The following is a 21,437-nucleotide window of genomic DNA, read 5'->3' as shown; positions in this document are numbered from 1 at the left end:
CTTCCTGTCCTAGAATGTCAGATGCCAAGTTCTTCAGCTTTGGGACTTGGGTTGGCTTTGTGTGAGTCAATATGCCTTATACATACTCCTTAATAATGTCCCCTTCATAGTAACATCTATCCTATTAGTTCTGTCCCTCTAGACCTTAATAGACTACTATTATCTCCTCTGCTCCTTAATTCATTCATTCCACAAATATTTATTAAGCAACTAGTGTATGCCAGGTGCTATTCCCCACCTTACTACGCCAATTTCTTGATATTTGAGTTAGAGGCAAATTTCTAGGGGCACAACAACTGTATGGAGCATTATGTACACTAGAAGATACACTTGAACTAACTAATGGTTCAGCTCCCTTTCAGGATGAGCACCCCAAACACACTGAGCTACAACCTTAATTGTGCCTCAGAAAATGAGGCACCTTCTGGCATCACTGACAATCAAGCTAAACACCACATAGCAAGGACCACACACAGGAAATCCCCCTCACCACATGGCAGCTAAAAGAATCAACTAGTAACTGCATGACAAGGATTTTGCAAACACAGAGCTGGGATGAAGAAGCCAACGAAGACAGGACAAATCTCCATCCCTTTAATTACAAAGTCTGACAAACAGGAGGCCTCTGTGAGAGTTTGAATCCCAGCTGTCTCAGAGAGAGCTCTGTGATGTGAAATATTAAACTTGGATGGACATCTTTTTAACTTCCCCAATTGTCAGTTGGTCAGATACCCCGTCACCAACTTGGCTTTATTTAGGCACAACCTGTATTATTAATTACTTTATGTATTGTTTTAAATCAACTTTCTTTGCCACTTCAATCCAATTACAGTAAGAGAAGGAGACTTTATATCACACTCTTTCATAGGAAAGCCAGACCCCTCATATAAATAGTTACCCTTTGAATAGATCTACTGGCCCCAGAATGTGACTGAGTTCAAAGCAATTTAATACATCTCTGTGTACCCCATATTCACGGGAGGACACTGAGCGGAAGAGTGGGAATGAGCCCTGCTCAGATCCCGGGGTGGCTGCTGCTTTACTGGGACTGGCGTGCAGACCCAGGATGCTTTCACTGCTGTTTTACTGCTTGGTGGCTGCCCATCATATTTATTAGCCACTGGTCTGTGTGAATAGCTGTACAACCTCAGGCCCATCTCCATTTATCATAAAGATCCCCCAGCTCACCCTTTCCACTGCAGGTTTCTCTCTCTCTGAGCGTGAATCTGTTGACCATGGCTTCTCAAGGCTCCTCTCACGCCTATCTCCACGAGGAGTGCAGGAGTGCAGGGCAAAGTGCCCCACCAGGATCACCAGAGGGAGGACCTGGGCAAGGGTGACCTACAGGAGGAGAGGTGGGGTGGGCAGCGGAGGACAAGCCCCATTGCCTGGGCTGGACTTTCACTTCTGTGACTGGCTGAGATGATGCTTCCCTGTAAAATGAGCTGTAAAAGAGCACAGGTGCTTCTCAAAGTGGAATTGGGCACCACAGGTGACTGGAGGTCTTCACAGCTGAGCATCTTAAATGTGTTCAAGTCAAACTCATCACCCTACCCCCTAGAACATTTGGAATCGTACTGCGGTATGTGAGCTGAGTGGTCTCTGTTTTTAAAAAGGGTTAAAAGAGAATTTGCCAAACTACATCCAAATAAATCTTGGAATGGGTTCCTTGAAAATTTCTGTGTGGTTTATTAAAGTGATGGGTTTTAGGAAGACTACAGGTGGCCACTGGGAAGTCGCAAAGGTTTGCTATGAACAAATGCTATCAGAGTCACCTTACGACTATTTTTTAACGAGACAGGTCTGGTAGATTAAAGTGATTTACTTATTCCACAAACCTTTATTGCACAGTTACAGTAAGTCAAAGAGTTTGTTGGGTGCTCTACATAAGCCATTTCATATCAATTTCCTCAGTAGGGCATAATAACAAAAAGACACAACCGAATAATTTGGGAACTGAGAAAAGAGATTGATCTCTGGTTACTAACTGATTGTAAAAGTGGCTAAACAGAATTGGAGGACAGATGTGTAAATTGTCCTTAAGGAACAGAGAGGTTAAAAGGATTTCTTTCTAGCAGCCCTGTCCAGTGTCCTTCTACTTCCCATTATAATACCACCAAGGACACAAGAAGAAGCTAAAACTTTCTAACTCATAAACATGCTGAAAATCAAAAGTGATAAGCCAATTATTGCCAAAATTAAGAAGAAATTTTCATTGACTTCATAGTTGAAGAATTTGCATGTGTGAAGTGCTTACAGCAGTGTCTGCTATATAGAAACACCAATTGTTAATTATTATTAGCTTAAGTCCAACGGAACTGAACTGAGGAAAATAATTGGTGACCTCTGCAGAAATTGTTCTATGAAAGAGAGGCCCTATCAGGCTGAGCGGTGCTGAGCAGATGTAGTCAAGCTGAATAATTTCTCCCAAATTTGTCTACTCAGAACCTGAGAATATGACCTTATTTGGAAAGAAGTTCTTTTTAGATGTAATTAGCTAAAAAAGCATTATAGTGAAGTTGGATCATTGCAATGACTGATAGCCTTATAAACAGAAGAGGAGAGGAGACACAGACACCCAGAAGTCCATGTGAAGATGGGGGCAGAGCTGGAGTGCTGCATCTACCAGCCAGGGAATGTCAAATGTCTTATTGGTACAAATAATTAAATGATTTGCTGACTTTAAACACTTGTAGCATTTCTAAAAAGTTCTGTTTAAGTCATGGTGGGTTAGTCTTCTAAAATATCCTTCCACAATCCATATGTTAACATTAAAAAAACCAACGTGCATCCATTTTTTAAATGTAGATATTTGCCTTTTATCATACCCAGTTCTCCTTTCCTTGCAAACTGTCTTCATGTAACGCTTTATTCCTGTATCACAGAGACCAGATTCTCTATCCTGTTACAAAACAAAAGCCTTTTCTGTTTTTCTTAACTATTCTTCAGGTTTCTGTAGCACATTCTTTTCAGTGGTATTCTCTTTAAGACTTCAAGATAATGGTCTGTTTCACTCATACCACAGTATTCTACATAGGCTCCATGTTCATTATTTTATCCTCTTAATGTTTCTGTAAACAGGGAGTGTCTTTCTAGGCTAGCATTTGCCAATGGGCAGGGTTATGTGGATTGCTGTTGGCCTTGCTCACTGCCACCTGAATAGACACACAGCTTTCCCTCATAAAAGTACTGCTGGAAAGTTCAGGTGCACAACGCCAGGCTCAGGTCCCAGGGCCTCACAGACAATTGTTTTGTGAAGTTTTAATGAATGGTGGTGGGAGAAGTCCATTTGTATTAGTCCATTCTCACACTGCTGTAAAGAACTGCCTGAGACTAGGTAATTTACAAAGAAAACTTCTTTTCTTTGTAAATTGCCTAGTAATTTACAGCCACCAGCAGTGAGGAAGAGTCAAGAGAAGGCTTTTCCTGAGAGCCTTCAGAAGGATTGTGGCTCTGCTGACACTTTGATTTCAGACTTGTTGTCTCCAGAGCTGTGAGAGAATAAATTTCTGTTGTTTTAACTCACTCAGGTTCTGGTACTTTGTTATGGCAGACTCAGGAGAGGTATTTGTCACCTCTACTCCACTGGCAGAGACCAGGGTCTGCATTCACTTGTAAAATGTGCCATATTTCTGCATTTGGGTGCTGTTTTATGAATCTGCAGATACTATTTTCAGTCTTTTCCAATCTTTTCATCTCCAGGGAAAAGTCAAAGCAGAGAACAGTTAGATTACATCTGGGGGATGCGGCCACCACAGGCAGAACGTTCCTTGCCTTGGGGATGAAGACAGAAACAACTTGGGGGGCTTAATGTTCAGGGGGTCGAGGTCTTTTAGGTGCTCCACCACTAGATCAGTAGAAGAATGGTGATACGGTTTGGTTCTGTGTCCCCACCCAAATATTACATAGAATTGTAATCCCCGTAATTCCTACTTGTCAAGGGAGAAACCTGGTTGGAGGTGATTGTACCGTGATACGGTTTCCCCTGCATTGTTCTTGTGGTAGTGAGTTCTCATGAAATCGAATGGTTCTGTAAATGTTTGACAGTTTCTCCTTCACAATCTTGCTCTCTCAAACCTGCATTGTTCTTGTGATAGTGAGTTCTCATGAAATTGAAAGGTTCTGTAAATGTTTGACAGTTTCTCCTTCACAATCTTGCTCTCTCTCACCTGCTGCCAGGTAAGACACGCCTGCTTTCCCTTCTGCCATGATTGTAAGTTTCTGGAGGTCTCTCCAGCCAGCCATGTGGAACTGTGAGTCAATTAAACGTCTTTTCTTTGTAAATTACCTAGTCTCAGGCAGTTCTTTACAGCAGTGTGAGAATGGACTAATACAAATGGACTTCTCCCACCACCATTCATTAAAACTTCACAAAACAATTGTCTGTGAGGCCCTGGGACCTGAGCTTGGCGTTGTGCACCCGAACTTTCCAGCAGTACTTTTATGAGGGAAAGCTGTGTGTCTATTCAGGTGGCAGTGAGCAAGGCCAACAGCAATCCACATAACCCTGCCCATTGGCAAATGCTAGCCTAGAAAGACACTCCCTGTTTACAGATACATTAAGAGGATAAAATAATGAACATGGAGCCTATGTAGAATACTGTGGTATGAGTGAAACAGACCATTATCTTGAAGTCTTAAAGAGAATACCACTGAAAAGAATGTGCTACAGAAACCTGAAGAATAGTTAAGAAAAACAGAAAAGGCTTTTGTTTTGTAACAGGATAGAGAATCTGGTCTCTGTGATACAGGAATAAAGCGTTACATGAAGACAGTTTGCAAGGAAAGGAGAACTGGGTATGATAAAAGGCAAATATCTACATTTAAAAAATGGATGCACGTTGGTTTTTTTAATGTTAACATATGGATTGTGGAAGGATATTTTAGAAGACTAACCCACCATGACTTAAACAGAACTTTTTAGAAATGCTACAAGTGTTTAAAGTCAGCAAATCATTTAATTATTTGTACCAATAAGACATTTGATCTAAGTAATTATCTATTCTTGAAAAAAATCTAGGAAACTGACAATGGAAGGTTATTTTGCTGACATGAGGAAATGTCTTACTTGTGAGCTATCAGATGGGATCCAACCAATGTCACTGACAAGATACAACCTATGTTATTGTTATAGTAATTTATTATCCTTTTGAAAAATATAGTCTGCATAATTAGAACAAGAAATAAGAGTTCCGGCTTTTGGAAAAGCAAAGAGAAATATAAAACTGTTTCCAATAATATGACTGTCTACCTTCAGTAACAGAGGTTACATTTACTGAAGGGTGCATAGGCCTAGCCATTGGTTAACACTTCTTAAGTCCCCAGCTGAATCTCCATAGTAACCTTATGAGATAGGTTCTATGATTATACATTCAATGAATAGGTCAGGCAAATTAAGAGCAGTGAGGATGATTTTGCTTAGGATAATACAACAGTAAGTGTAGAGCCTGGTATGTTGGCTCTAAGATCCGTTTCTAAATAGGTACTTCCAAGCAAATCAACTGAAACCTGGACAAAATGAACAGCAACACAACCAAGCCAAACCCAGCATTACAACGAGTATGATGAGGCTGTGAAGTGGCTGGATATAAAAATAAATACTCCCAACACAAAATATTTCCCACATATAAACACTTAGGAAAGGTAAGATTTTCTAAATTCCATGTATATTAACAAAGCACCAACAACAATAACTCCAGCAACCACATGATGAGAGAATAAACGTCCCAACATTAAATCATCAGGCCTAGAGGAAGACAGGCAAAGGAAAACTATGCTTCAAGAAAAAAGGACTAACTGTAAATACTTTGAGAATGTCCCAGTTAAGTTTAGGCTTCACATAATTCCTAACAAAACCCAAAGACTTTGGTGGAGACCTGGGGAAACTGATTCTAAAATGCAACTGAATATATCCAAAGGTTCAGAAAAACAGAGTCATAAGAGGGGCCTTGCCCTAAAATAAAATGATAGTTATTAAGTATCTTTTTTTTTTTTTGAGATGGAGTCTTGCTCTATTGCCAAGCTGGAATGCAATAGCATAATCTCGGCTCATTGTCACCTCCGCCTCCTGGGTTCAACTGATTCTTCCACTTCAGCCTCCTGAGTAGCTGGGACCACAGGCGTGTGCCACCACGCCTGGCTAATTTTTGTATTTTTAGTAGAGACGGGGTTTCACCATGTTAGCCAGGATGGTCTCGATCTCTCGACCTCGTGATCTGCCCACCTCGGCCTCCCAAAGTGCTAGGATTACAGGTGTGAGCCACCGCGCCAGTCCTTATTAAGTATCTTTAATAACAAGAACAATAAGGTAAATAATCGTATCTGTGTAACAGGAATTATTGAGTAAAGGCAATAAAGTAGAATACATGGCAACAGGTCCCAGGAATATAAAATGTAGTTTATAGAGAAGGTGGCAGCTCAGGTAAGTGAAGGAATAAGAATGACCCAATAAGTGTTTTCCAATGTAATTAGCAAAAGTGGCATTTTCTCTAATCCAAATACCAAAATAATACTGAGAGTCCTAATAGAGGTTATGATGTTTGAGAGAAGTCTGAAAATATTAGCAGGATTATGTCAAATGAATTATTAAGGTAACATTCATAATAGGCAGCAAAAATATGCAATGCATGGCATGACAGAAGGAAAAAAAAAACCATATTCAGACATTTGCAAGAAATTGGCTAGATGGAGCGACAGGGGATGGCAAGAAAGAAGACCATAAAGGTAAACTGAACTTACGAAATTTAGATTCTATCTCACTAGGGAGAACCAACTGCTGAATAATTTTAAGCAGATGAGCAGCATGTTCTGCTTAGTGTTTTAGGAAGATCAGTTATCTGGCAACGTGGAAGAGAGATGGGAGAAGAGAGAAATGGTATATAATTAGGAGGCTGATATAATGGAATTATGCAACAGGGGAACAAGAATGTGGGGAAGACAAGAAGGAATGGAGCTGAGAGCTGCTTAGGTAGCAGAACCAAGTAGACTATGGCAAACTGGTAAAAATGAGGTGTGAAAAGAGGTCAGTGTGATAGTGAAGAGGAGGGTAAAGTCTTAATTTCTGGCTGGGGGCAGTAGAGTCATTGCTGGAGATGAATTCGGGAGTAGAAGGGATAACGGTTAGGATATGTTTTTTTTTTTTTTTTTTTCTTCAGACGGAGTTTCGCTCGTTACCCAGGCTGGAGTGCAATGGCACGATCTCGGCTCACCACAACCTCCGCCTCCTGGGTTCAGGCAATTCTCCTGCCTCAGCTTCCTGAGTAGCTGGGATTACAGGCACATGCCACCATGCCCAGCTAATTTTCTGTATTTTTAGTAGAGACGGGGTTTCACCATGTTGACCAGGATGGTCTCAATCTCTTGACCTCGTGATCCACCCACCTCGGCCTCCCAAAGTGCTGGGATTACAGGCTTGAGTCACCGTACCCGGCCCTAGGATATGTTTTATGGATCAGGTAGCTGAAGGAGCTGAGCTATGAACTTGGCTTGGGAAAGGGAAGAGTGTAAAAGTTCATACTGCCAGCGTTTGATTTGTCCAATGTCTACTTTAAAAGACAAGGTTAAGTGTTTCTCCCTAGCTCCTGTTCCTTTGGGTCAAGATACAGGGTCTCTTCTGTAAGTAGTTTCTTCAAATTGAAAGATGACTTTTTTCCCATGACATCCCAGTTTCTGTTTTCCCTTCTGCAAGGGCAATCCACGTTCTTTATTTTCCTTGCATCTGAAGTATTTCTATTAAATTAGCTTATTTATCCTTGAAGTCATATCCTTCACTTTAATAAGAATAAAATGAGGCCACTCTATGTATTATTAAACTTCATTTCAGGCTGATATTGAATTATCAACTAGCCCTAGTTCCTCTCATGTATCACAAGTTATTGCCCCATGATTCGTGCTTCTGAATGGTTTTCAATCTTTTGGAGGCAGTAGGGAAACTGTCTTAAAATTCATTGAATGTAGCACAATAAATATTTTTGAGAAGTCGGTAATTTTGGAAACTTTTATAGAAACATTTTTACTAACAACGACCCTGGAAAAGGGAATCTGCGTTAGGCTTTTAACATGTGAGATACTGTTTGTTTCTTTGCTTATTTTCTTTTCCTGAATGCAGTGGTATTTTAAAGGGCCACGTTTATCACCAGATAAGGCACTGTGATTAAACAGGATCCTTTTATGCAAACCCTAAGATCTCAGTGGTGCACTGTGGCATAAGCTCTCTTGACATCATTCTGTCCTGAAGGATTACATATAAATGTTCAACTTGCCTCTTCCCCGTGAAGAGTTCCTATCTTCTCCCCTTCTAAGTCACTCTGTCATAAATTACTCACCACCTCAGAGTGAGGTGTTAGGAAGTCCCTAAAGCCAGATAGACCTGGTTAGAACACCAGCTCTGCCACATCTTTAGTTCTGCGACTTGGGGCAAGTTCCTGAGGTCCCCAAGCTTCTGATTGCTCATTAGTGAAGTAGGAAAAACAGAAGTTCCTTCACTATGGGCCACTGTGGGGAGCAGTGTGTGATCCTGGAGACACACTAGTACTGCATCCAGCCCAGAGTGACTGTGAAATTCTGCACACATTGCATGGAATCACTAAGGCCGGGATCAAGCAGTGCTGCAGCCTAGCTGTGCAGACTTCAGTGAGTCATCTACCCTCTCCCAAGAGGTCACCAGTTGTTTCCCTCAATTCAGTTTCTTTGACTTTAAGCTAATAATAATTAACAAGTGGCACTTCTATGTGCCAGACACTGCTAAGCACTTCACATATGTGAATTCTTCAAATATAGTCAATGAAAATTTCTTCCTGACTGGGCACGGTGGCTCACGCCTGTAATCCCAGCACTTTGAGAAGCCAAGGCAGGATCACAAAGCCAGGAGTTCAAGACCAACCTGGCCAACATGGTGAAACCATGTCTCTACTACACATACAAAAATTAGCTGGGCGTGGTGGTGGGCGCCTGTAGTATCAGCTCCTCTGGAGGCTGAGGCAGAAGAATCACTTGAACCCAGGAGGCTGAGGTTGCAGTGAGCTGAGACCGCACCATTGCACTCCAGCCTCAGTGACACGGCGAGACTCTATCTCGAAAAAAGAAAAGAAAAAGACAATTTCTTCCTAATCCTGGCAGTAATTGGCTTATCACTTTTGGTTTTCAGCGTATTTATGAAGGACATTTTGGCTTCTTCCCGTGTCGTTGGTGGTATTTTGATGAGAAGTAGAAGGACCCTGCTAGAAAGAAATCACTTTAACCTTTCTGTTCCTTAAGGGCAGTTTACACATCTGTCTTCCAATTCTGTTAGCTCATTTTTACAGTAAATTAGTAACCAGAGGCCAAGCTGTTTTCTCGGTTCCCAAATTATTTGGTGGTGTCATTTTGTGATCATGCCCTACTGAAGCAATTGATAGGAAATGGCTTATGTAGAGCACCCAACAACTCTTTGCCTTACTGTAACCGTTCAACAAAGGTTTGTGGAATAAGCAAATCATTTGAATTTACCAGGCTTGTTAAAACAGGGGTAAGGTGACTCTGACACCATTTGTTTACAGTGAACCTCTGCTACTTCCCAGTGGCCGCCTATATTTTTTCTAAAATATGCCTAAAACCCATCACTTTAATAAACCATGCAGAATTTTTCAAGGAATTCATTTCAAAGTGTATTTGGACGTAGTTTGGCAAAGTTGCTTCTAATCCTTTTTAAAACAGACACGACTCAGCTCACATACCACTGTACGATTCCAAATGTTCCAGGGGGTAGAGTGATGCATTTGACTTCAATACATTTAAGATGCTCAGCTGTGAAGGCCTCCAGTCACCTGTGGGGCCACCTGTGGTGCCCAATCCCACTTTGAGAAGCACCTGTGCTCTTTGACAGCTCATTTTACAGGGAGAGAAGCATCATCTCAGCCAGTCGGAAATCCGGCCGAGGCAATGGGGTTTGTCCTCTGCTGCCCACCCCACCTCTCCTCCTGTAGGTCACCCCTGCCCAGGTCCTCCCTCTGGTGATCCTGGTGGGGCGCTTTGCCCTGCACTCCCGCACTCCTCATGGAGATAGGCTTGAGAGGAGCCTTAAGAAGCCATGGTCAACAGATTCACGCTCAGAGAGAGAGAAACCTGCAGTGAAAAGGGTGAGCTGCGGGATCTTTATGATAAATGGAGATGGGCCTGAGGTTGTACAGCTATTCACACAGACCAGTGGCTAATAAATATGATGGGCAGCCACCAAGCAGTAAAACAGCAGTGAAAGCATCCTGGGTCTGCACGCCAGTCCCAGTAAAGCAGCAGCCACCCCGGGATCTGAGCAGGGCTCATTCCCACTCTTCCACTCAGTGTCCTCCCGTGAATATGGGGTACACAGAGATGTATTAAATTGCCTTGAACTCAGTCACATTCTGGGGCCAGTAGATCTATTCATAGGGTAACTATTTATATGAGGGGTCTGGATTTCCTATGAAAGGGTGTGATATAAAGTCTCCTCTTATGCTGTAATTGGATTGAAGTGGCAAAGAAAGTTGATTTAAAACAATACATAGGCCAGGCACGGTGGCTCAAGCCTGTAACCCAGCACTTTGGGAGGCCAAGGCGGGTGAATCACGAGGTTGAGATTGTGACCATCCTGGCCAACATGGTGAAACCCCGTCTCTACTAAAAATACAAATAAAATTTAGCTGCGCATGGTAGTCTGTGCCTGTAGTCCCAGCTACCCAGGAGGCTGAGGCAGGAGAATTGCTTGAACCCAGGAGGCGGAGGTTGCAGTGAGCCAAGATCGTGCCACTGCACTCCAGCCTAGCACCTGGTGACAAAGTGAGACTCTGTCTCAAAAAAAAAAAAAAATACATAAAGTAATTAACAATACAAGTCATGCCTAAATAAAGCCAAGTTGGTGACGGGGGTATCTGACCAACTGACAACTGGGGAAGTTTAAAAGGTGCCCATCCAAGTTTAATATTTCACAGCACAGAGCTCTCTCTGAGACAGCTGGGATTCAAACTCTCACAGAGGCCTCCTGTTTGTCAGACTTTGTAATTAAAGGGATGGAGATTTGTCCTGTCTTTGTCAGCTTCTTCATCCCAGATCTGTGTTTGCAAAATCCTTGTCATGCAGTTACTAGTTGATTCTTTTAGCTGCCATGTGGTGAGGGGGATTTCCTGTGTGTGGTCCTTGCTACGTGGTGTTTCAGCTTGATTGTCAGTGATGCCGGAAGGTGCCTCATTTTCTGGGGCACACTTATGGATGTAGTTCAGTGTGTTTGGGGTGCTGGTCCCAAAATGGAATTACCATCATATCAAAATGCCAGAAGGAAGGGAATGGATGGAATGTGTTCACTCACTGAAGTATGTGCTGAGTGCCAACTCTATAGGAAACACTAGGTACTATGGGATGTCAGTCAACCCAAAATCCATTGTCCTCAGGAATTTTTATCTCTAAAGGTGCCTAGACCCCATGACCTTGGAGAAGTACCTTCAAATGGCCACAGACCAACTGGGATATGAGTGCAGGAAGCTGCCAAAGGTTGGAGACCTAAAAAGTATTAAATTCTGAAGACTAAGGCGGATGATTTCAGGAAGACTGCCCTAGAGCAGGGTAGAATTATGACCCAATAATGTGGGCTCCTAGAGAATTTAAAACGTGGGATAAATCAAGGCAAGCCAGAAGCTGGGAAAAGTAAGTGCAAGGGCATGTCTGGGGAAAGAAGGACATGCTAAGGGAGTGATAGCATTTCTCAGTAGATCCCAGCATCAGGAAATGCAGGAACAACAGTCACTTCTGTCCATCAAATTGCACAGATAAAATATTCTGGGGGCAAACTGAGGCCTAGAGAGATTGAATAACTTGTTTAAGCTCAGATCACTCATCTGACCCAATGGGAATTTGACCCCTGGTTTCTTCTATTCCCACAGCGATGCCTGTTTCTGAACAGGCTCAATTCACCCTCTATAGGACTCTCTGAAGGCAAGGATTTTAGGCTAATTCTTCTTGTCTTCCAGCACTGGCAGGCTCAGTACTTATTTGTTAAGTGAAGTGAAATAATAAATCTACACGCAGGCGCCTTTACAACAAGCCTGAGATCACAACAGAGACCAAAGGCAGATTTCTCAATTATCTGAGACAGGCTGCCAAAGACTCTGCAGACCCCGAGGTTGGGCTGACCCTGGTCTGATGGCCCCGGGAATAAAAGAGTCATCGAGCTGCCACAGCGAAGCAGCAGCACTGCTGGATAATGTGATGGATGACGGCCACAAGTCCCTCTGGACTCTTGCATCCTCCCCCGCCCATCTGTAATCCTTGGATCACTGACGCAGCATGATGTAATGGACTTTCCATTGCTCTAATAGTCTGGTCTGTCAGTGTGGATTTATCTCAACATGTACAGGGACATGGGGCCTGAAGCCTATTCAAGACTATATGATGGAAGAGCTTTAGCAAAATGAAGAGTGTACTATTACTATGGCAGACCTCAATCTAACCTTCTCAGGTCCCCGGAGGAGCCCCCTCCCAATCCCCTCAGCACCTACGGTGGCTAGCCTTGGACAAACTTGAGTCTCTTCTTGAACTACATGTTGAATGAATCAATGAAATAAAAAAATGAATAAATGCTAAATATGATTTCCAATAAACCCATAGATTTTATTTACAGTAAATAGGTGGTACACACAGCTGTCAATTTTGAAAGCAGTTCTTTAAAAAACTAGTATGTGGTTGGATTTGTATAGTTCCCGGTTTCCACAGGATTTTCATTTATTTTTAACTGGTCATTAAGACTGTGGGCTCTGGAGGCCACATGTGAAGGGTAGAATACCAGGCTTATAATTTACTAGATATGCAACCCTGCAAAAGCTACTAAGCTCTTAGACCTCAGTTTATCCAACTGTGAAATTGAGCTGATGTAAGAAATAACAGACAGAACATAGGTAAACAGCACAATCTTCACCTCCTTATCTGAATTCTGGCCTTCTATGGAGATGGCCGTTTTGCCGATGAAGAAACTGAAGCTCAGGGGGACTATTTTATTTGCCAAAGGTCAGTGTCATCAAAACCCAGGACAGCTAGCTAACCACCATCCACCAGCCAGAGCCACTTCCAGCCTGAAATGTTCCCAAATTCTTTGTGATCCAGGTAATTCTCCCTGACCCTATTACCCCCATTCAATTCTGAGGGCTATACACAGCTCCCACTCTACTCAGAGAAGCTGGAACTTGATCTTCTGGAAGGAAATCTAATACATACTGACAGCCCCACTTGCTCAGAGACAGAGCCCCTGAAATTACATTTTAACACCAAGAAGAAAAGGGAAGGAAGGACAGGCTTAATGAATCCAAGGCTGGTGTTATTTATAACAGAAGAGAAAACAAATGAATGCTGGTGCCTGATCACGTGCCTGATCACATTTGCCACTTATCAGCACCTCTGTCCACACTCGCAAAAGCCCTGTATTCACATGCAATGGTGAGAACCTCTTTTTCACCCACAGTCTTTATCATCAGTGGTTTTCTAGCTGTCCACTAGAATCACCTAGGTGACCTCTAAAAAACACCTCTAGTAAGCAGAGGTACATGAAACCTACCTATAGAGAGTTCATATTTAAACAGTCTAAGACAGGACCTGGCCTCCATTGCTTTCTGAAGGCTCCCAGGTGATTTGAATGCACAGCCCAGGCTGAGACCACAGTTGTAGGTTGTGATTACTGAGCAGTTGGCTGGTTTGGGACATAAAGTCATCCCATGTTGTAGAAAGTCCGTTTCAGATGGAATCAATCACAGAAACTCATGATGCCCAATCATAAGGTGTTGTTTCCCAAACCAATACCCCACCCCCTCCCAGTTCCTGCCAAGTTCTCGGTACCCTACTAAAATCTGGCTAAAGCCCTTATTTTGTCTGAATAAAATCTAGCGTTGGCACAGCCACCTCATCCTGCTAACACCAGGCTATGACACCACCATATTGCAGAAGCCCCTGGATGTCACAAACACTATTTTCTCCTCCAACATACAACCTGATGCAGAATACACACCTGAAACTCACTTCCTCCCTCTGCTTCCTCCTTGGGGTCCTGGACTGCCTGTGCCTGTGCCACCACCATGGGCATCCTGCTTCTATTTGCTCTCCCTTCCTACACAGACACACAAGGATGCTTCTCAGAAGTAGCGAAGCCTACTGGGTCATTTCCTGGTTGGACTCTGATTCATATAGGATAAAATGCAAACTTCTCAGCTACGTGCTTCATATTTTCACCTAGTTTCCTAACCACATTTTTCTGGGGATTCTCCATGTGATTTACACCCTAGCCAAACTCAGATCTACATTGCATTTCCAAAACATACCAGTCAGGACCCTGCGCTTTGGCCCAGGCTGTTCTTTGCACCATATATGCCCTCCACACCAGTGCACTCGGAGAAATCTGACTTGTCCTTTAAGACCTCTGTCTCCTCAGAGCCCACCTCCCGACCTGTGCCAGCCGGGCCTTGGGCTGAGTCTCCTCCATCATTACTGCTCAGTCCTCCCTACCACCCAATGGAAGAGGAGGAGCTATTTTCATGCCCACATGAAAAGTATTTTTTAAAAGCACATTTTCTTGACAATGGCTTAGATGTGTCCTGGGGACAAGGTGCGTCAGGAGAAGGAGAGCCAAGACGGGAGGTGAAAGAAGAAGGGCAGAGAGAGATGAGATGGTTAAGTCACGTGACGGGTAAGAGGGCAAAGGGCTAAGAAAGAGAGTTTATTTATTCGTGATGTATTCACCAAATAACAGAGGCCAATCAACCAGTTTGAATCATTTGCTGTTTAGTGCTTGCTTGGCTTCTCTCATCTCTGCTAATTCCCCAAACTCTCAGAAAAGGTGACTCTACATGCAAATGCCCCGAGAGAGAGCAATTTGGAAAGAAATCAATGCAAGGGGCTTGGGAGGACATCCCCGTTGGCTCAGAGCAGAGGGATGAACAGGAACAGCAGGAAAGGCAGGACTGAGATGCAGAATTTACTAGGGCAGGAAACTCAGAGCCCGCTGACATGGAGAAGCCCATCTTTTCTCTACCCCACACCTTCCGAGCTACAAGGAAATCAGCAGAATTAAAAAATAGCCCGCTGGTGTTCCCAGCATGTGTGCATATGTGGAATAAAGGGAGGGAGCTCCTACCTTTTATTTAAATCTCAAAGATGGAGTGACCCCAACAGATACTTGGCTGATCTGCCAAAGCATGATTACCACACAGATCAGGCTTTCAAACAGGCAAAACTGGGCAGGCAGACAAACGTGCCTCTCTATTCACCTGTTCAGCTCAAATATGTTTCTATGGGAATCTTGGGGCAGAAAGCTTTGTCCTCATCCCTCACATGTCAGCTCAAGACTATACAGGTTTCTAAGCCTCCAAATAACCAATGAAAAGCAATCACGTCATGATGGCCTTTGAACACATTTGGTGATGACCCATCTGAGAATAGAGAGCTCCAAAATAATTACATTTCCCCATGCAGCCCCTAGAAAAGTGCCCACTGCACCACTTGCAAGGTTATTGGGTTGGTGCTGAGTCGAGCACTTTGGGTCCCTTGTTTCAAAGAGCAGTGATTACGTTTGCAAGACACCAAGTACTCCCAGCAATGCTCCAGCTGGACATGCTGCCCTGCCCATCACAGATGGGGAGGCTTCCTCCAACCCCAGGAAGCAGGGGAGGCAGTTCACATTTTAGGAGACCCTATGCTAAGTACTGAGTCACACACTCCTTATTAACAGCTCAGTGCCCTCTGCCTTCTTCCTCCCAAGCCAAATCCTGATTATGATCACTTAAAGATGGGCAGAGGATGAGGAAGAGATCTCCTGACCTCAGGATAGGGGACTTTAGCCAGACTGGTCCAATCCAAGGGGCTTGCAGGCCAGATCCAACCAATCTAGTCTGCCACCTGCCATTTGTAAAATTTTACTGGAAGACGGCCATGCCATTCATTTACAGACTGTCTGTGGCTGAGTTCATGCCATGACGGCAGCTTTGTATAGCTGTGATACAGGCTGTATGTGGCCCACAAAGCCTAAAATATTTACTTATTTACTTATTCTTTGATCATTTACAGGAAACGTTTACTGACCTTTGACATGACTTGACATGTCCCAAATTGTATTGCTTTCCCTCCAAAACCTGCTTCTAGCCTGTTTTAGGAAATGCTGTGGAGCTAACTTGCTGGTGAACCAGGATTGGGCTTATTGCTCATTTCTGTCCTCTCCCTCACTTCCCATTTCCATTAAGGCACTGTGTCAACTGACTCTGCACCAAAATCCGTGTTTCTACTATCTGTCCCCTTCTTTCAACCACCTGCTCTAGTCGAATTGAGTTCTGTTCCCATTCTCAGGTAAACCATTAAGACAACTGCGTGTCTCGGCCTTGCTCACCTCAATTCCACTGCCTGTCTCCTGCAGAAGGAGTCTCTTCAGAAACGAACCTGCTTTTGTCATTTACTCCTTATGATACTTAATTTGCCTTCATCACCTACAAAAGGAAGTACACGTTCTTGACCACGGAAATCAAGACCCTCCAGTCTGACCCTTGGCAATCTCTTCAGTCTCCTCTTCCGTAACTACTCTTTTTTTTTTTTTTTTTTTGAGACAGCGTTTTGCTCTTGTTGCCCATGCTGAAGTGTAATGGTACAATCTCGGCTCACTGCAATCTTGGCCTCCTGGTTCAAGCAATTCTCCTGGCTCAACCTCCCAAAGTGCTGGGATTGCAGGCATGAGCCACTGCCCCCGGCTCCCATGGCTACTTCTACATCAACAGTGTGTGGTTCAGAACTTCCCCACGGCTTACAGTTTCCCTGAAGTCATCATACTGTTTCATGCCTCCATATCGTAGCTCTTCCTGCTGTTCCCTCCATTTGTAACTCCCTCTGGGTATTTTCCATCTGAAATATCCTTCATGCCTTTCAATACCATGTTCCAATGTCAACTCACTTCCAGGAAGCCTTCCTGGATGTCTTGTCCCATCAGCATGGTCAATTCACTTCTTTTCCTCCAACTTACACATGCTTCAGTTTTTGTACCTTTACTTCACTCTAACGTCTTTCCTTGGATTCTCTCTTCTCAGCAAAACTAGAGAATTATTGAGAGCAGGAACCCTATTTACACGTCTCTGTATCCTTAATCTCTAAGCACAACATCTAAACATCAGTAGCTTTTTGTTAATTAAGCCAATAAATGTGTGAATAAACAAATGGGTGAATGCAGACACAGCCATTATCCCCACGTTGCCATCTAAGAAAACTCTTTCCACTCTCACCCTTTCTTTACCCCAGTAACTTGTCTCTAAGGAAGAACCACACTTAGAAGAAAAGAGGAGTGGACACAGTTTATGAGGATTAAGGGTAATGACCAAGCAGAATTTCCCTTTTCATTAAGCAACCATTTTTTGAGCACCTATGGTGTGCCAAGCATTGTACCAAATTCTTTACATGTAATTATCTGAAACCGTTGCATGGGGAGGGTAAGAACAATAAGTAGATCAGCCCCATTTTTATAGGATGAGGCTAGATAGCGACATCCCAGGGTCTCCCAGTAGGCCAGTGATGGCTCCAAAGGTGGAACTCAGCTCTGCTACCTCCAGAGCCCAGCAGTTGCCATCATAATGTGCTGCCTTCCTGAGCTTTCCTGCAACTGAGCTCCACTGAGTTCCACTTGTTATTTAATTTTGTGTGAAGCAAAGTTAGAGGCTTGCCAGTTAGAGGCTGAACAAACCCAGAATAATTTTGTATTCACTGTCCTAGTTTTTTTTTTTTTAGAAAAAAATAAATCAGGGCAGCATGTTCCCTGGCTGCATTCCCACTGTTTCCAGGATTGCCACACAACACAGCTTGGTAGAAGCCCAGGAGTGGGCACAGCTGATGCCCACGTGGTGATAGGCTTTCTTGAGCCTTGTCGTGGGGTCCTGGAGGTGCGGATGGGGACAGTCAGTCAGTCAATAAAAGGAAAGAAAACCACCTAATTGTGAGAGCTGCAGATGGATTTCATAAAATGTTGGACTCAAGGGATGCAGGGGAGCAAAGCGTGTTGGGGGTCAAGAGAGCTGGGATCTGTCCAGGGTCAAATATAGACTTGGGACACTGGTCAAGACCTTTCCATCTCTGGGCCTCTGATCCACGCCTGAGAAAAGAGATGACTGTCTGGTGTCATGTGCTGAATGGTGCCCCCTCAGATTAATATGTTGAAGTTCTAACCCCCAGGACCTCAGAAGGTGACTATATCTAGAGATAGGGTTTTTAAAGACGTCATTAAGTTAAAATGAGTTCATCAGGGTGACCTGCTCCCATATGACTGGTGTCCTTGTGGAAGATATTTGAACATAAACATGAACAGAAGAAAGAAAATGTGAAAACACAGGAAGAAGACAGCCGTCTACAAGGCAAGAAGAGAGACCCCAGAAAAACCACCCTGTTGACACCCTTGATCTGGGACTTCTAGCCTTCAAAACTGTGAGACACTACATTTCCATGTTGAACTCACCCAGTGTGTGGTACTTTGTTATGGCAGCCCTGGCAAACGAATGCTGCTGGAAGCATTGGACATCTAGCTTCTGCTCCCACTACGGCACCCTGGTGGATGTGTCTGATTCTGGGATCTCAACTGGAGAGAACAGGATCACAAAAGGCAAAAAAAGGCAGTCAAATACAGAACCGAGACTATTTAGTTCAGAGAAGAGAAAATTCTGAAAGAACAACCTTTCCTTCATATGTCCCATGTAAAAGGGACAACATTTGTTGGGCTTTGTGGGAGGCAACTGGCCACCCTGAATGGAAGTAGCAGAGACACATGTCTTAGCAGGAGGTTGAAATGTGCATTACTTTAAGCTTCCTGTCTCTGGGGCATTGAAGCAAAAACCCAAAGACAATGTGGTGAAGCTGATGCTGAGGGCTCCAGCTGTGTCATGGCAGAAGGAGGAAGTACTATGAGTGCAGGAGGTGGTGTGGCATACAAAATAACTTTGCAAAGCTTCTTCAATAAGGACAAAGGCTTCCAAATAAAGGCATAGGGTTCCTGTGCCTGGAGGCATCAGGCAGGGTTCCAAGGCCACCTCTAGCAGGGCTGATGGAGATTCTGACTCTTGGCCAAAGCCTGGAACTTCATCTATCAGACAAATCTTTTGAGTGTCCATTGTGTGTTAGAGTGTCCATGTGCAAGAGAAGGAAAGATCCAGTCCCTGCCCCCAGGCAGTTAATATTCACTCTCTCATCCACCGCTACGATTTGAATGTGTCTCCACCGAAGTTCATGTGGAAATTTAAGCCCTAATGCAATGTATTAAGGGGTGATTGCGTGATGAAGGTTCCACCCTCTTGAATTGGATTAATACCCTGATTAAAGGGCTCAAGGTTGAAGGGAACTATCTCTTGATCTCTTCCATCCCCACTACCAGGTAAGGACACAGTGCTCCTTCCCTCCAGAGGACTCAACAACAAGGCACCGTCCTGCAAGAAGGGCCCAGGCTTCACAAACCACCAATCCTGCCCATGAATTGTCTTGGGCTTCTAGCCTCGAGGACCATGAGAAATAAAGTTATGGTCTTTGTCAATTACCCAGTCCCAGGTATTTCATTATAGCAGCACAGAGGGACCAAGATACCCACTCATTCATTCATTCATTCATTCATTTCCTCATTTGCCTTATCAAAGAACCTTCCCCCACCAACTCACCTAAAATAGCAACTGTCAGTCCTCTTTCCCTGTTTTATTTTCCACCCTAACACCTCCAGCCTCCAGCCATATTCTATATTTACTGCTCTTGCATTAATCCCCTTCACTGAAATAAAACTACGAAGACAAAGGAGGCTTGACTGTTTTATTCATTGCTATACCCTAGAGCCTAGAAAGTCAGTAAGTAGTTGATTCTGACTATGTGCAAGGCATGGAGGCAGGTGCTGAAAAATCAGAGGTGAATTTGGTCCTTGTTTTATAGCCTTTAGCACATGCAGGATCTCATGTGTGAAAAGAAACATGCAACCAGAGAAAACCGAGAAGACAGAAAGAGCTCGTAGGGGCTGAGGGAAGCACTCTGAGATCAGGCACTCTAAGACCTTTTTGACTTTATTTCTTTGAATTCCCATAGTGTCTCTATGAAGTTAGATGATATCATTATTCCCATTGTACAGATGAAAAAAACTGAGGCTCAGATACTTCAAGTACCCTGCCTCAAACGACATGGTAACAGGGTTTGATCCCAGATCTCTAGGTATCAGAGGATGGCCCTTGAGTCTGGGTACTCAGGAACCTGTTCTAGCTCTGGCTTTTGGGGTTCCACTAGGACCCTCATTCAGCCATGCCCATCTGCACAGGTGAAGGGGATGTGCCTACTTGGAGCCCATGTGCCCACTTGGAGCCCATGTGCCCCCTGCTGTCCCACAACCAAGAACCCAGGACTATGCAATTCCCTGCCTGACACCCCAAGCACCTGCTGGGCTCCATGGGCTTCATTCTGTTCTCTGTTCCTAGAAAAACCCAGGCTCTGTGTGAGCATAAGGAGGCCTAAGGGGAAACCCTGGGGGCTATTTTATAGGGGATGAAAGGAGCTTAGATGTATGGGCTGAGGGTTTACAGCCGGCATGTGCATGAAGCCCTCATGGTGTGGGCAGGAAAAGGTCAACCTGGGGTGCAGAGGGCCCCACCTGTACTTGTACTATAGCTCTCTACTCACAGAAATTAGGGGAAGGCATCTCTGTGGGATCTAGGGCCTGGAGCATCTCCAGACTCTATCCCACAAGCTCCATGTCCCATCAACCCCAGAGCCAGCATGGGGGCATGGGTGAGCAGGATGCCTGCTCTCTGCACTCACACAGGATGGCTGGGCTGTGCCATGTTCACCTGAACCAGAGAGAGAAGGTACTGAACCCAGATGGCTTGGAGGAGGAGCCCACAGCATCAAGGCAAACACCCAGGAATGGGAGAGTGACAAAGGCCTGGGCTTCCCATTGGCTGGCCCTCAGGACCCATTGCCTGCACACTTCCCAACTCACCGCACCCCTCTCAGTCTAACAAGGCTCCCTGCTGCAGGGGACAACAGCACCCCCAGTGTCATAGTCATGCTGCCTAAGAGTGGGGAGAGAGGGGCAACTGGACTGACCCTGTATAAAGGAGAACCAAATCCTTCACCTTCGGCAGGCCAGGCCAGCCTCAAATTAGAGAGACAAGATGGCGAGGTGGCCATAGGGGTGTGCTCAAGGAATGATCCCCTGAGTTCCACCTGACACTGACTCTGGACAGCTGGGTGAACACGCCCAAGTTACTTGAACTTGAGCAAGTTATTTGAACTCTCCCACACCACAGTTTCCTTAGCTGTAGAGCAGAGAAAACTATACTCTCCACCTAGAGTCTTGAAGTGACAACTAGAGTTAATACCTGAATAGGTGTATATAGAACAAAAAGTATACTTATTCTATATACTACAGTAAGTATATAGAACAGTGTCTGGTACAGAATAAGTGT

General features: G+C 44.1%; 1 protein-coding gene across 3 annotated transcripts in view; it reads right to left on the bottom strand.

Annotated features, from left to right (window-relative positions):
* The window catches only part of KCNQ3 (potassium voltage-gated channel subfamily Q member 3), a 354,430-nt gene that overhangs the window by 185,686 nt on the left and 147,307 nt on the right, over window positions 1-21,437 (bottom strand). The window contains exon 1 of one of the 3 annotated variants that reach the window (XM_078353168.1): window positions 18,467-21,437. This exon is cut by the window's right edge and continues 41,020 nt beyond it. The exons of the other annotated variants lie outside the window; for them this stretch is intronic. Coding sequence (XP_078209294.1) covers window positions 18,467-18,522 — 56 coding nt within the window. The 5' untranslated portion in view covers window positions 18,523-21,437. The remainder of the gene's footprint in view (window positions 1-18,466) is intronic. 3 annotated transcript variants of the gene reach the window in all.

This window comes from Callithrix jacchus, chromosome 16 (assembly GCF_049354715.1).
Source record: "Callithrix jacchus isolate 240 chromosome 16, calJac240_pri, whole genome shotgun sequence".
NCBI lineage: Eukaryota > Metazoa > Chordata > Mammalia > Primates > Cebidae > Callithrix > Callithrix jacchus.
Note: the sequence above shows the minus strand (reverse complement) of the source record. Positions and strands in the feature narration are given on the sequence as shown.